General features: G+C 39.9%; 1 protein-coding gene across 2 annotated transcripts in view; it reads left to right on the top strand.

Moving 5' to 3' along the window:
* LOC118774310 (glutamate receptor ionotropic, kainate 4-like) overlaps positions 1 to 15,442 on the top strand; it is a 373,600-nt gene that overhangs the window by 317,451 nt on the left and 40,707 nt on the right. For both annotated transcript variants that reach the window (XM_036523569.1, XM_036523570.1), the window contains 3 exons: positions 6,661 to 6,822; positions 11,414 to 11,566; positions 11,985 to 12,089. In XM_036523569.1, the coding sequence (XP_036379462.1) occupies positions 6,661 to 6,822; positions 11,414 to 11,566; positions 11,985 to 12,089 (420 nt within the window). The remainder of the gene's footprint in view (positions 1 to 6,660; positions 6,823 to 11,413; positions 11,567 to 11,984; positions 12,090 to 15,442) is intronic.

The following is a 15,442-nucleotide window of genomic DNA, read 5'->3' as shown; positions in this document are numbered from 1 at the left end:
TAACCATTAATAAAATGCTACCATTCTTTAATGTCAACATTTATTTACATTTACATTTACATTTATTTATTTAGCAGACGCTTTTATCCAAAGCGACTTACAAAAAATGTATCCATTATTTCATAGTGTCTGTCTTAATGAAGACTCTACTTAACCCATAGTTAACACTACGAAGCATTAGATAACAGAAGTGATTTGTTGGAGATGAGTCAGGGTGAATTTCTACCACAGAATTATCACATTCTCCACTTCACCTCCCTTACCAAGGTAAACATTTTTTGACTCATTAAAAACAAATCCATCCAGCCACAGTGTGCCAGGGAATGCCAAAAATGACACTGATACACTGATAAATGAGATTCTTCCACCAGTGGTTGGTGGAAGAAGGCAGGGGATGGCTCCACCAGTGTTCATAGAATAGCATGAGTTTGTTGCCTAAATCTCAGAGCAGCATTAAAGCCATGACATCTGTGCTAAGTAACTACCTGCTATGACTTCCTGAGTCCTTGTACCAGTCTCTGTATAACCTTTACGCAATGGCTTTATATTAATTATTTGCTTAGTAGACACCCTTATCATGGCTGATTTACATGGGGTTAAGTTGTATTTATTGACTGAAGTAATTAAGTTTAAGTAACATGCTCAGGAGTAGAACAGCAGTGCACCATCTGGAAACTGAATCTGCAAAGCTCTGCTTACAGTCCATACTGCTGAATAAGGCTGGGTTCATTTTAGTACCGTAGAAATCAAAATGCATTTTTTTCCCAAAACTGAATACAATAATAATACTATTTTAAAGTTAGTCTGTTTTTGTAAATACTAATTCACTTCTTTTATTAGACTGGATTTATTGTGATAATGAAGTTAATCATAAAGAACATTAGTATTCATGAGGAGAACCATTAAAACAAGCTGACGCGCATTTGATGAAATAATATTACACAATAATGCTCTAAAGTGAAAACTTTCCTACACACAGAAAGGTGTAACACTAATTATGTTTTGTAAATGATGACGTGATATGAGTTCTGCACTGTATACCTAGTGTAAATCAAATACAGTAGAAGCATACAGTACAGTTGTTGCTTTTTGTTGGAATATTTAAAAAAAAAACTGTAAACAAGACAAACATTCAATATTTCTGAGTCCAGAAAACTACCTAATTACTTAATTTCATATTTGAATATGCTGCTGGTAGCAATAATAATGCAATGGCAATAAAAATTGAATAGTGGAAATGGAATGAGGGAAAAGAGATTTGATCCTTATTTTTGAGTGATGGGGGAGCAAGTAGCAATAAATACATAAAATGTTTCCTTGTCTCCTTTTTCGTGGTCTCTGTACAGTGTAACGGTTAACATCTCATGTCCAAATCCAACCCCAACTGTCTTAAAGGAACTTGATGGCAGAGACAAGAGGTCAACATACATATTTCATCATTCTGTCCCCTTGAAATAACTTGTCTTTATTCAAAGCCCCTACCTCGGTGCTTTCTGATTCAAAGAGGCCATCACTGAGTGCTTCTGCACTGAGTGAGGTAAAAAATTGTCCACAGTGAATAATTGTAAATTACTCTCAAGAACAATGGTGCCCTGCTCTAGAACTCTAAGCCAATAGATTTTCTCATGGCATCATTGCTGAGCACATACGCAAGATGCTTGAAACTAAATATGAAGGCTGAACAGATAACTTAAGTTGATGCATTTGCTAAGATAAAAAATGACAGAACAATGTCAAATTCCATCACATGTGCCCTGTGAACATCCATTAGAATATGGATGCCCTTTGTTAGGATGAGGTTTGGAAATATCAATTGCAAAACATGAGTAGATGTTGATCTTAAAAGGAGCCTCACGACAGGAGTTACTTTCATTGCCAATCCACATGCATGCATTGCAGTTCTTGTGTTGCTGAAAATCAACAAGACGGACTGATCTTATTATATAAAATGGCCTGACCGGCAACAGAGACCGCTAGAAGCAATGGAGGCATTTTAAATAACATTTTAGAGAGAATTAGCCATGAGATGGATGGTTCACCAACTAGTATTGTTCTGTGGATCTTCAGAATATGTCCTGGCATATGAGTTTGTGTGAGGAAAAGATTTGGAGTGAGGTATTTTATGTGTGGTGTGTTTTCAAATGGGCAGATGCTGTTGGCTCAAACAAAGACAATTTGATGATGCAAATATAATAATTTCTCTGTATAACAGTGTGCAGATATGCTGGGAGAGGCAATGACATTTAGCAAGACTCTTATTTGCAGTTTTCAGCAAAAAAAAAAAAAAGATAATCAGTAAGCAGCAAGAAGCTTTTGCCCTGAAATTAAATTTACATGGCAATTGATCTGAGCATGAAATGACTTATTGCCTACACTGGGGGAACATTCAAACTGTGACAGTAATCACTCTGTCATAAAACTCCAATTGCATTGTTGCACAGATTCTGCAAGTGTGGCTTGTTGGCTAAATGCAATTCTTCAATTGTGAATAATGTTTTTTTGATGCAAAAGTAAGAGCCCTTTATAATTTAATACTAATATCCCTAACAGTGATCTGGAGTTCTGAATATCAATTGAATAAAACATCACATAGTATTTTTTAATTCCCCAAGAAATATGATGCATTGTGTCTTCAAGAATTTGAATCTGCAACCCCCTAGTTATGTTAAAGTTTCCTAAACAGTTAGTTATGCTCCTAGCTGTAATAATTAATAGCTCAAAGAGGAGAAACAAAGGATGAGGTGGAAGAGGGCTAGCTGTCTGTCTGTCTTGTTATTGGCTTCTCTTGCTCTGCTATATATGCTTGGTCATAGTACACAGTTTATAGCTGTTATCCCTGTTTTCACTATTATAATAGCTGTTACTGCGATTCCCAGATAAACTGCTACATGCATGCTGAAATCATGCGTCATCTCAACACCTTACATCATGTAGCATATCAGGTGCTTACAAGAAAGGTTAACTGTGAGTGGCCTTGAGCAGTGTGTCAAGACTCACATGTGAAAAAACTTTCACTAAATCACATTCAGTTTTAGGGACCTTGCCATAAAAGACAGTTAATACTGACTAGGGCCATGTCCCATTAATTTGTTTTTCTTTTAGAACTCTATAAACCAAGATATTTAACATTAGCAGCCTGTATTGCAGGTCAATATGTCTACATGTGCACAGCACACTCCTTCAGGTGTTAAATGAAGCCATTAGGTACATCTGTTGTTAAAATCCTCTGGCATGCAATCTAGAGCAAGAGAATTCATTTTAAAGATGGTTTATTATGTGCTGTACGTGAATTAGTGACTGTCTCCAGTTTCTGTTTGGTTAGTAAAATCAATACAAAAATTGGATAATGACTGTAAATCCATTTTTGTATGTGATATCTGAAGGTTGGAAAAAAGAAAAAGTGTGGTTTCACTGACTCAAAAGAATCAGCTGTTTCCTGTAGAAAAGGAGAAAGCAGAGAAAACAGAAGCATGGAAAAAAAAACACAATGGCAAAAGACTTGAGCAACAAAAGGGCACATGAAGAACTTACCTTCTGCAGAGCATATTTTTGTCATATATTTACTGTACATCAATGGACATCTACTAAAAGAAGTGACAAACAATAGATGGATTGCTGTCAGTTTGTGTATTTGGGTGTTATATTCTGTTATGTAACTTTATTATAGACTACTGACAAGTGGGTGGCACCACGCAGCTTAGAAATAGTTTCCAAGTCCTGAGGTGGTGACACCTACTGTAACACTAATCACTGATTTAAAAATTGGTTCTGTGAGTCAGCCCTGACACCACTGAAGCACCAGTTTTGCTACTGCCCACTCAGTATATTTGCTTGCCGTTTTCAAAAGTCTTATTGTGCATGCTAGGCTTTGGAGAAACAACTGATCTCTGTTTTGAAGTTGGTGGGTTCAAACCCTGTTAGATTTCAGGCTGGCATCTCACTTCCCTTATCACTTTTTGTACAGATTGTCTGCACAGTCTTGCAAGTGGTAAAACCAGCTGCAATCCAAGCATCCTCTTTAGGAAGGGTTCTGCTGACCACATGATAAAGTCAAAGTCAAATGAGTTCATTGATGCTATAAGCTTCCCTCATCATTTAAAGCTGTGCACTAAAAATACAAAATACCTGATGTCATGTTCCACTCCCTAAAAAGAATTTCAGAAAGTTGTAACCATCTGCCATGAGATATAAGAAGATTAAACTATCTTGGGGCGTGAGGCTCTACAATTCTGTGGGCTTATGTAAATGGTGATGAAGCCACATCTACAAAGCCCAAAGGGAATGGTTGGCCTTTTAGAGAAGGTCTGCTCATCCATAAATTGCCATTTCAAATGAAAAGCATAGGACTTCCAACAAGCTTTTGCAAGTATTGTGTTTTAGCATTGTGCAGAGTGTATGCAAGCCTGCTCTGTTAACTTCTGTTGCTGTAAAAATAATCTCTAAACAGGATGCCCAAAAGTGGGGGCCCACATTGCAGCGTTTGCATATTGTAAAGGGGAAGGGGAGAAATACGGGTGGAAAGGGGTCAAGGGAGACTGCAATGTGAGTGTGGCTTTTGGGAGCTCATTATTCCAGGAGGGTGACAAGGAGTCATACGTCACTGGAATGGCCAGCACACATGGGCCCTCCCTCTCCCTACCATTCTCCACTATCCCTCTCTCTCTGTCTCTCTGTATGTGTGTTTGTGTGTGTACGAATTTGATCCCACACAATCATGTTTGTTTGTTCAGTGGGACAACCTTAAGGGGATACCACTTAGTGACCCTTAACATTTATATCCTGAGTCACGTCAATGCAGTTAACAGACTGGGTATGGAGCAGTCTTAGTTGTGACTATACAGGTGTGTATGGGACAAAAATAGGAGTGGAGGTGATGCTAAGCTGTCAAAAAAATTCATGGTGCTACACGTATTTAAACAGACTTTATCAAGACTCAAAACAGTATCTGTGAAATTACTATTCATGAAATCCATCTTATAAACTTTAATATGACCATCACAATGCTAAGCATACATTTCAAATGTAAGTGTTTATACAACTCACACAGAATTGATGGTTTGCATTTTTGTTGTTTCATGCATGACAAAACTAATGCATTACTTTAGGATTTTAATTTTGTTGAGGTTTTTGCACTTGCCACTTCAGTTGCCAATATATGTATCATCTTTTCAAGCATCACTACTCCTTCTTAGACAGCCGTATCAGCCTTCCAGTCCTGGGTTTGTCAATTTCATGTTTACAGATTATGTTCCCTGTATCTGTTGATTATGCTCGACATTACCTTTTACGTGTGTTATAACTGAACTTTACATTTAATTATAGTAGGTTGATACTCAGCCCCCATCAACTCAACTTCGGTTTGTGCTGGGAGAGGTTCAGTCATAGTTCATTACGTATTATAACACACGTAGAATATAAGAACATAACTCAAGTTTAATGGAAAGTCCATTCAGCCTATCACATGGCCTACGTGAAGGACATCATTGGCATGAGTGGCTGCTGTGAGAACTGCAGCAGACCTATTTGTTTCACTTCTAATTGAGAGTGAATCTATCATAGTGTCATGTTCGACCTTGAGAGATCCCAAACTCTCTGACTCCTCTGCAAGTCCTGAAAAGTTATTGCATGCAGTATGAACTCTCTGAGTGCAGTCATACTTTGTTCAAGGGTGCTTATGTCAGAGCGAGATTTACCAGGGACAGCTACAGTAATACACAGTAATGATGAATCTGACACCTGAGGGTCACCACAGTGATTGCCCAGTCAGTCCCCAGGTGCAGTGTGTGCTGCAGAGGATGGCTTACAAAGGCTACTGTCTCCACAGCAACACCTTTTTAGCAGTGGATTTTCCAAACAAACACTGCAGTGTGGGACTAGTTACAGCTGTCACCATGCCCAGCTTGACAGTGGGTCACATTGTCATTACCTTCAACATCAAGTGAATTAAAACCACTTTTATTATACAATTTATTACTCATGACCTTTTGTTAACCCATGATCATATGTGGAATTTTCACAGTTTTGACTTTCTCCTTAACAATAGGTCCACTAGGATGTATGTTTAAACATCAGCAATGTAATATGCAATATATGCATGGTAATGCAATATAAATTATGCATGGTGACATTATTAATGTTTTATTAATTTATCAATAATTGCATCACACTCTGATGTGTTACTAAAAGTTTTATGTGAAACAATAGAAATTTAAAATACAGTTTTAATACTCTTCCTAACAATTTCTGGAGGAGAATTATCTGATTCTTGTCATGGGAGATTTAAGCTTCTTGAACCCCAAAATGTTATATGCTGTCCTATTTAAATGAATCAGAATACCTTGGTCTCCATGGTAAGTCAGTGTGGTTAATTCAAATCATTGAATCACGGACAACCAGAGTGAATTGAAAAAGAACGGAAATGAACTGAAATTCAATTCATCTATCGAAAAAGAAATCTTCATAGAAAAATGGAGGTCAATTTTACTTTGGTTAAGTGAACTTCAGTTAATTCCCTGAATTGATTCAATTGAAATGGAATTGATTTCAACTCTGCAGATGACATTTGACAGTTTTACCCTGTTTGCTACTTGCCAAGACTCATGCTGGTTGGAGCAAGACTACGGACAACTATTTGTGATCACCTGACTTCTCCTTTCACAGGAATTTTCCCTGCTGCAGCTGGACACTGTGGCTGACCAGCGCGTCAATATTGTGGGCTTCTCTGTCTTTGACCAGAGCCACCCCTTTTTCCAGGACTTCCTCCTCAGCCTTAACCGGTCCTGGCAGGAGAACTGCGACCATGCCCCCTTCGCTGGGGCACCGGTGAGCTGTGGGGCCATGCCCATGTCTGTATATTCACACTGAGGCTGTGTACTAGCATGTCACCCACAAGGCTCACAATACAACTTACGAATGCGGCTAGTTTTGCGCACAATCCAAGCTAAAAGACGGTCACAAAATACAATGATATTTGTAATACAGTAAAATATACTTTTACTAAAAGATTAAAATACTTTGGTTTCCATTGGGAGAGCTTCAGTCATAGTTCATTAAATATCATAAAACGTAATGGAAAGTCCGTTCACCCCATCGTATGAAGGACCTCGGTGACATGACTGAGCATGAGAGAGTCTGGTACAGAGGGTGACATCACCCTCCCCGCTTTAGAGCCAAAACAAAAGTACAATTAGTTCATTTTGCTTTGCCCTTTGGCTCAGTATAACTGGTCTTGGCAGTTTTGTTGGTGACTGAATAGAGAAGTATCCACTACAGAACATGATGCTGCACCCTAGCATCAGACCTTGGTCTTTGGCTCAGTGCACTGCTGTGTCACATGGCAGGCTTTGTGGATAGGGGAGGATGCAGTTCAAGAGTTAGGTACATGTAAGGTACGAATTATGAATTATTACTGATAAAAACAAGGTCATTTCATATGACCTTGTAATGAAAATGAGTGTAAACACGAATGAAGTCATAAACATGCACAAGCATTGTGCAAATTCAAGTAAAAATGACTAACCAATTCTATGTTGAATAGCAGAAGGCTTCCTTTGTGGAGGTTTCATTTTTATCTCAACTTTCAGTCAAAACAACAGCCTTGTTTTTTATTTTTTACACTAAACAACTTCGGCTATATTTAAATGCATTCCACTGAAAATACTGACGCATGGAACTCAAGAGGTCACCAGGCATGCTAAAGAGGATTCTGTGGAAGCACTAAAAGAGGTCAAAACACTGGAGATGAAATGTTCTGAGTCAGATATTGCTATTTTGTCATCCACTCCTGCAGTGTGAGGCATGATGCAGAGGAGGGTTAATCTGTGTCTCAGAGGAAGAGGGATGCTGAAAAATCAACACTGCTGTCTTTAGAAACCAGACATTGCTCCAGTTGCCATTTCCTCTTAATTAGCTCTTATCTGTAATTAATCAGGCAATCATATTTTGGAGCCTGTCAGATATTCCCCCATAAAAGAGGACTAATTACAAATTCATCCGCAAGAGAAGCTCAGGTTCTAGTTCTTTTTTTTTGCAATTCTCTTTTTATTATGATTTTACATGGTTACATTTATAAAATTCATAATTGAGAATTTAACTCCATAGAACAATAATACTGGGGTGTATATCTGCGATTCTAAAAACAAAACCACCGATACAAAAGGGTTGACAGGAAATAAAATAAAAAGGGTGGGGAATGGATATAAATCCAAACCTTAAACAAATGATGGTCGAACCTGTTTAACATATCTAATCCATTTTTCCCATCTTCTCAAAAATAGATCCCGCTGCAATCTTATAGCAAAAGTAATTCTTTCCATCTTAAAAATGTCATAAATTATATCAAACCATTCGTCCACTCCTGGTTTTTCTAGTTTAAGCCACTTCCTTGTTATGGCTTTTCTAGAAGCAGCACTCAAAATCTGAAATAAGTATTTGTCATTAACGGAGACATTTTCTGATGGTATAACTCCTAAATATAATGTCACAAACTCAAAAGGAATGTTTGTCTGGAATACTTTTTGCAGAATGTTGTAGACCTCCTGCCAGAAAGGGAACAATATTGAACAACACCAGAATATGTGAAAATGATTTGCCTCGAGGCTTCCACACTGTCTCCAACATTTAGATGAATTAGTGTAATGTCTTTTTTGAGCTGGAGTGATAAAAAATCTGATAAGGTTTTTCCAACAAAACTCTCTCCATAGTGTTGAATTTGAGGTTTTCCATTGTATCTCACATAAATGTTCCCAATCTTCTTCATTTAGGACTAGATTTCCTTCCCTCTCCCATTTCTGTTTCACTTGCAGCGGACTATCTTTCATTTTTTGTAATCCCCTATAGAGTCTTGAGATGGTTTTTTGGCCTGAGCCTGAACCATATGCATCCATAAAAACTTTTAACAAAATATTATCCCCTTGCTCTTGTTTGATCTCTTTCCTTATTTTCTCAATATAATGACGAATCTGTAGGAATCTATAGAAGTCATCATTATTTAGCCCAAATTGTCTCTTTAGATTTTGAAAACTGTTCACTGACCCTTTACACAAGAGAGTACAATATGCTGTTAATCCATGAGTTTTCCAACCCTTAAATCTTGCATCCAAATTTTTGGGCATGAAATCTGGATCATATGCACACCATCTCAAAACTTTTATCGCCTCTTTCAAATGATTTTTATCTATTATCCTATTCCACAACTTAACTGGTAAAGCAATCCAGGGGTTTCCCAGATCAGTTAGCTTATTCATCAACCCCTTATCCCCTATTGCCGCTTGTATTGGGAACTCTGCTGATATAGCCCCTTCTAACTCCCTCCATCTGGCATTATATTCTGGATTGCACCAGCACACTAACAGTCTCAGTTGAGCTGCAATATAATAGTCTTTTAAACACGGGAGCGCAACCCCCCCCCCCCCCCCCCTTATTCTTTGCTAACTGTAAACTCTGGTATTTGATTCTTGGTCGACGCCCCTGCCAAATGTACCGCGAGATGAGTTTATCCCACTCCTTGAACTGTTGATCTGATATATCTAGTGGAAGCGATTGAAAGAGATACAATAATCTCGGCAGAATAACCATTTTGACAGATTCAATACGAGAACCGAAATTAAGAAATGGTATTAAATCCCTTCTCCTTATGTCTTCCCTAATTTTATCAGGTTCTAGTTCTTAACTGAACAATATCTGGAGAAAGAAGATGCGTTTTTCTTTTTTTTTTCTTTTTGTTGCCTACAGGGCATGCATGTAAGTGTGGGTCGTCTTGTTAAACGTCAGTGGTAGAGACCCGACTGGATGAGAGCCAATGGTGCTCACCAGCACCAGCACCACCAGTCTGTCTGCCTGCACTCGACACTGCACCCTCTTGGGGCCAGCTGTGAAAAAGCCTGATTCTGGATAGATCACACTGAGGCTAAATTCAGCCACCCCAACAATCCAGGAATGCAACAGACAAATTTACAACCCACAGTAGGGTCACTGAAGAAATGTAGTAATACTGTATCTTGTGTGAAATGCGGTCTTCCAGCTGGCCTTCTGAGCTGAGTGGAAGATGTAGCTGGAGTGTCCTCAGCCCTGAGCTGTTCTGATGGTGGGAGATAGGGAAGGATTGGAGGACTTACAAATATCAGATCCAGTGTTGCCAAACACTAAGGTCACACACTTGTGATCATCTGATGATTCTCCACCACTCACTGTACACACATGTTCCTACACCTTCTTTCCTCTCTCTCTCTCTCTCTCTCTCTCTCTCTCTCTCTCTCTCTGTGTTAGGCTTTATGTTGTACATTTTACCAGTAAAACTAGTTCACAGATTTATCTTTTTTGTATCAAACATTCTTAATCATGTTAGTGTAAAAAACTATAGAAAAAGGATTTATTTTAGAAGCCTGCAGTTTTCCAAAAGTGGTGTATGAGCAAGGCTGTTTTTTGAAAACTAACTTAATAATAATAAAATATATATTTATTTCATAAACATATCATTAATCAACATCCAGTAATGCTCTCATTTCATCAGAGCTGAAATTGTAACTGCCACCACCTGTCTGTCACAGGTATGCTGCACTGAAGTCTTCCCCTTTCATGCTTGATTTACAATGGGTTTCAAACCTAAATTAACTCACCACTTCAGTTTCCATTTCTTCCAACTCTACCTTCATTTTGATCTGTACTTTAGGATGTACAGAATTTGATTTACGTTTCTTTGGTGAAGAATGGCCACCCTCAGTTAGAGGGCTCTTTGGACGCTTCACTGCCGTTCATGAGAAACAACAAAGAGAGAAGTGAGGCAGGGACTGTTGATTTAAAAGGTTTATTTAGAAGGCAAACCACCCAACCTGTGCACTGTAGAATTTTGATCATTTAAACAAACAACATCCATTTATTCTCATAAAGCATTTGAATTTAATTTTGAAGGAGTTTCATTCTTTAGAGGCATCTCAAAGCAAGCTTCTCTGTGCCTCTGCTTGCATTACTGCATACATATTAATCACTTCTTTGTTGTGTTGGTATATTTTAAATGTTACATGTTATTATACATGCATAAAGTGGTACACATTAAATGCTTAGTGTGTGTCAGGAACAATTCTCCTTTGTGCAGAAGTCAAATATCTGTACAATACAATGTTTGTGGATTTCCCCATTCTCCATTCAGGGATTTCAAGATTATATCCCCCACAAATGCTGAGACTCTCCTACACTGACCCCTAGCCTCTCTTAGTGAAGCTTTGTTCACCCCTTACTCACTATGTAGTTGTCAGTCTCTCTAAGTTGTATGCACACTTAAATTGGTTAGCACTATAAGGTGATAGCGCCCTGCTATAAGGATATAAGTTGACCAGGGACTAGAGTCCTTGTGTTTTGGTTGTGAGTGCCAGTGTATGACGGCTTCCCACACCCCACACCCTGCCCTCCCACCCAGCTTTCCTCAGCGCTGATGTACGACGCAGTCCACACAGTTGTGGCGGCCGTCCAAGAGCTGAACCGCAGCCAGAACGTGGGGGCGACGCAGCTGTCCTGCAAGTCCTCCAAGATCTGGGAGCATGGCACCAGCCTGATGAACTATCTGAGGATGGTAAGGCGGTCTATCTACGGGGGCAGGGCCTGGCTGTCACTGTCTGGAAATAGAGCTGTCAATCATCCTGTCACTGGTTGGAGGGTGCTGTGCCTCATCTGTCCGTCAGCGAGAAATGTGATGGACAGATGTGGGCTGTGTCCCAGCTGTCACTGGAACTCAGAAATGTTTATGTAGCTACTATTTAGTTTATTTAGCCTACATACTACCTAGAACACACAGAAATGTATCATTTATCATTTATTAATGTATCGATTTTCATTTGTGTAATTTTACTAACATATTGTAGAATGCATTGAAAAATATATGCCAATACATATGTAGAAAATCTCAGATATCAAAGCAGTAGTGGTTGGTATTCTTTGAAGAGTATACTTTATATTTGGATATATGTGCTTTGTGTCTATCTCTTGCATAGGTAGAATTGGAAGGCCTAACTGGTCACATCGAGTTCAACAGCAAAGGCCAACGCTCTAACTACATGCTGAGGATCATGCGGAACACCAGAGAAGGGCTAAGGCAGGTAAAGTGATGCACCCTTCATTGAGGTAAAACAGAACTTGCCGTGAGAGGGGCTGTCTTGCACTTATGTCCCTGGGCCTGGCTGCTGCTGGTGCACGCTGCTATGTGAAATGAGGTCTTCCCTGCAACACTGAGTGGCATGTGCAATTCAGCAGAAATCTAATAAAACTAATCCTCTTTCACCCTGCTGCATTGGCAAGCATCATCCCAGCGGTATTGAACATTATAAATCCCAAATTCACATTCAAGATAGGCCAGGGGCACAGAATGATAAGAGGTTGCAGAATTACCTTAGGGAAAGCAAGGGTGAATAAAAAAAGAAAAGGAACTGAATCCAAGTGTATTTGAACATTAATACTCACGTATGTTGATAAGCTTTTCCCCAGGACAGCTAACAGTCTGTCTTTAAAAAAATAATCCATGGAGGGCATGTAGGGCCAAGGTCAGAAGAACCTTGGGGACAGGTGATCTTTTATGCATGTGGAACCTCAGGAAGCTTGCATAAACTGGCCCTCACGGGACTGGATGGACACAACAGAAGAGTGCAAAGGAATATAAGAGCACAGGACATGGTCTCTGATAATTTATTAGAGGGGGACATGGTGCTGCCCTCCTCTCACGCAAGCCTCCCTGTTATGGAGAGTAGCACCAAAGATTCGTTCTCTGTGATGATAAGATACCCATCTCCATATATTACGTCCAAAACGTCTGTCCAGGCCGCTGCAGCTCCTAAACTACATAGCTTTGTGTATGTGGTGACCAGGAATTCTTCAGCCCAGCCAAGAAGGAACATGGATTGCCCAGGGTCCTGGTTAACTGTCTGTGGTAGAATGGCTATGCAAGCCTTTGGCTTTTTTATGACCATGACATCACAGCATTAATGCTATTGCCTGACTAATGCTGTCAGTTAGCCTGCAAGAAAGTCAGTGTTTTTGTCATGTGTGTTGTCTTGCCTATGAGAAGGGTACTTACAGACTGCTCCAATCCTTGTTATTAAAGGAGCAACACTACTGACACAGCCCCCATCTCCACAGAACCACTATCTCACAAGCCCACTCTGCAAGATCTGTTTCGACTGGACATTGTGGTACTGTGGAAACTATTCTGCTATTGACAGGAACTAGGGGTCAAAGGACAATTTGCATTTACATTTGCATTTAGTCAGTTGTCTGACTGTATTATCCATAACAGCTTACAAAGGAAAGATAAACAAGTGGTACACCAACCTGTATGCCACTTGCTTGGCTTTTACTGCAATAAGGCTTCAGGAATTCACCCAGCTGGTTGCATGGCTACATGAATCCTGAGTGTATCTTGCTTTCTGTGCTATTTACATGACTGCACTATATTAGATCTGTATAAAATCCACACTAAAAATACTACCTGAATAGGATCTGTACTGTTAGCCACTCATGCAGTAATGTCACAACACATAATTAGCTGGATTATGATTATTATCATAGATGGAGTTTACTTTGCTAATAAAACAAGAATAGCATCGAAAAGTAGTGGTATGTCACTGCCAAGTTCATTTGAACATGTAGGGAACACATTATTGTTGAGTTTTCTCTCTGCCTTCTGGTACAGAATTTTACTGCTAATTAAAATGGTTGCCATGGTGTTTCATGATGTCCATAGACATGCACACTGCACATACTTGGTTATATTTCATGATTACTGCAGTGGGGTGGGGAGGTCTAGCCATCATTCAATATATGAAGCACATTTTCACTGTCAGTCCACAGTATGTTACCTGGGGCTGTCTTTCTGCTCGCATTCTTGATGCATTTTATAATTGTCACTCTATGGAGAGGTATAATCAAGAGTCTGCCATATTAATCAGAGTGCACTGGGGCAATGGAGGACCTGGGAAATTACACTAGATATTAGAGGTTAAAAGAGGAAAAATGGCAAGGAAGAAGAACACTGAACAAAAGCTTGTTAGCCTTTAATGCCTTTTTTGTCACTTCTTAACTCATGTCACATCATTTGGGAGCAGAAATTGAGAGGTTCAGCTTTGGGAGCATTTTGTTTGCATTCCTGTGAATATGTTGTGTAAAATGACTGTACCCAGCCCTGCTGCCTCACCTCATCACCAGTGATAATTACATCACCCTGGATGGAATGAATAAATAAGGCAAAATGGTAAAGGTTAGGTGCACTGGAGGATGTCCTCTGTCTAGGTCTCTGTAACACAAAAGATGTGTGTGATTGCATTTCTCCTGATGCACATAACTTGGGAGTATACATTTTAAAGTTATTTTGCATTGCACAGTATCTCAGCATCTCCTTACCCCAGAATCTCCAAAGAGAGATATAAAGCATACAGATTGATCAAAATGGGGATTTGGTAAACAAGGCAGGTTTAATTGAGAGAGGTGCTCGTTGGGATTTGTTTGCGGGGGAAAAGGAGGGATAAATCTTTGTCACCCATTCATCTGTCCATCAGCCTGTGTTGCGCTCCATTTGCCAATCTGTCCCTGGAAGCCCCACTATGGGAGACATCCAGAAGTGTAACAAATCAATGATGCTGCCAAGCTGATGTCTGCAGCATAGTGTAAGCAAATTAACAGTTTTCAGAATGCCGTGCTGACTACATCTGCCAGGGCATTTGAGGTAGCTGAACAGTGTGTGCACTTCCTCCTTGCAGGAAGGGTCCCATTTCAACACACTGCCATCACAGTCCAGCAGCCCTCAACCTGGCAACCCTGTGATGGTGGTTCTTTTTGTGGTGGTGACAACTTCAGTATGTTTAACAGACTGCAGCAACCTTTTTTTTTTTGGGGGGGGGGGGGGGGGGGGGGGGGGGGGGGGTTATTGTATAATTGCCATTGGGAAGAGGGGAGAGGCACTTGTTTGTTTGCCTCTCTCCTCCCGAGTGTCAGTCAGCTCCAGGGTTGGAGCCAGAAGCACTCCACTCCTGGAAAGAGGCGATGTCACTAATTAAGTCTTGTAATGGAGGCAGTTAATCAAAGCTTTGGATTACAGCAGCTGCAGTGGAATCACCAGGAGGAAGCTGAGACTTTGTGTGTGTGTGTGTGTGTGTGTGTGTGTGTGTGTGTGTGTGTGTGTGTGTGTGTGCGTGTGTTTGTGTAGAAAGTTGGGAAAGGTCCAGATTCCAGTGAAAGAAACTTGCTCGGTGCAGTCATCCTACGGAGAGAGGTGCTGCACTCACCCCAGGACTCCTCAGAAGACTGGGCTCTTTGTTTAGACTGTGCAGCCTAATTTGCATCGTAATTAATCACAGATTAGCTCTGTTAGCGCCATGCTCAAGGCTGGGGACTTTGCTATGCTGTTCATAAGGATGGATTCTGTGCAGGACCAGCACACATTCACTGATCTCAATAATATCTA

Source organism: Megalops cyprinoides, chromosome 3 (assembly GCF_013368585.1).
Source record: "Megalops cyprinoides isolate fMegCyp1 chromosome 3, fMegCyp1.pri, whole genome shotgun sequence".
NCBI classification, from domain to species: Eukaryota; Metazoa; Chordata; class Actinopteri; order Elopiformes; family Megalopidae; genus Megalops; species Megalops cyprinoides.
The sequence above is the reverse complement of the archived record's forward strand: the minus strand, read 5'-3'. Positions and strand labels throughout refer to the sequence as shown.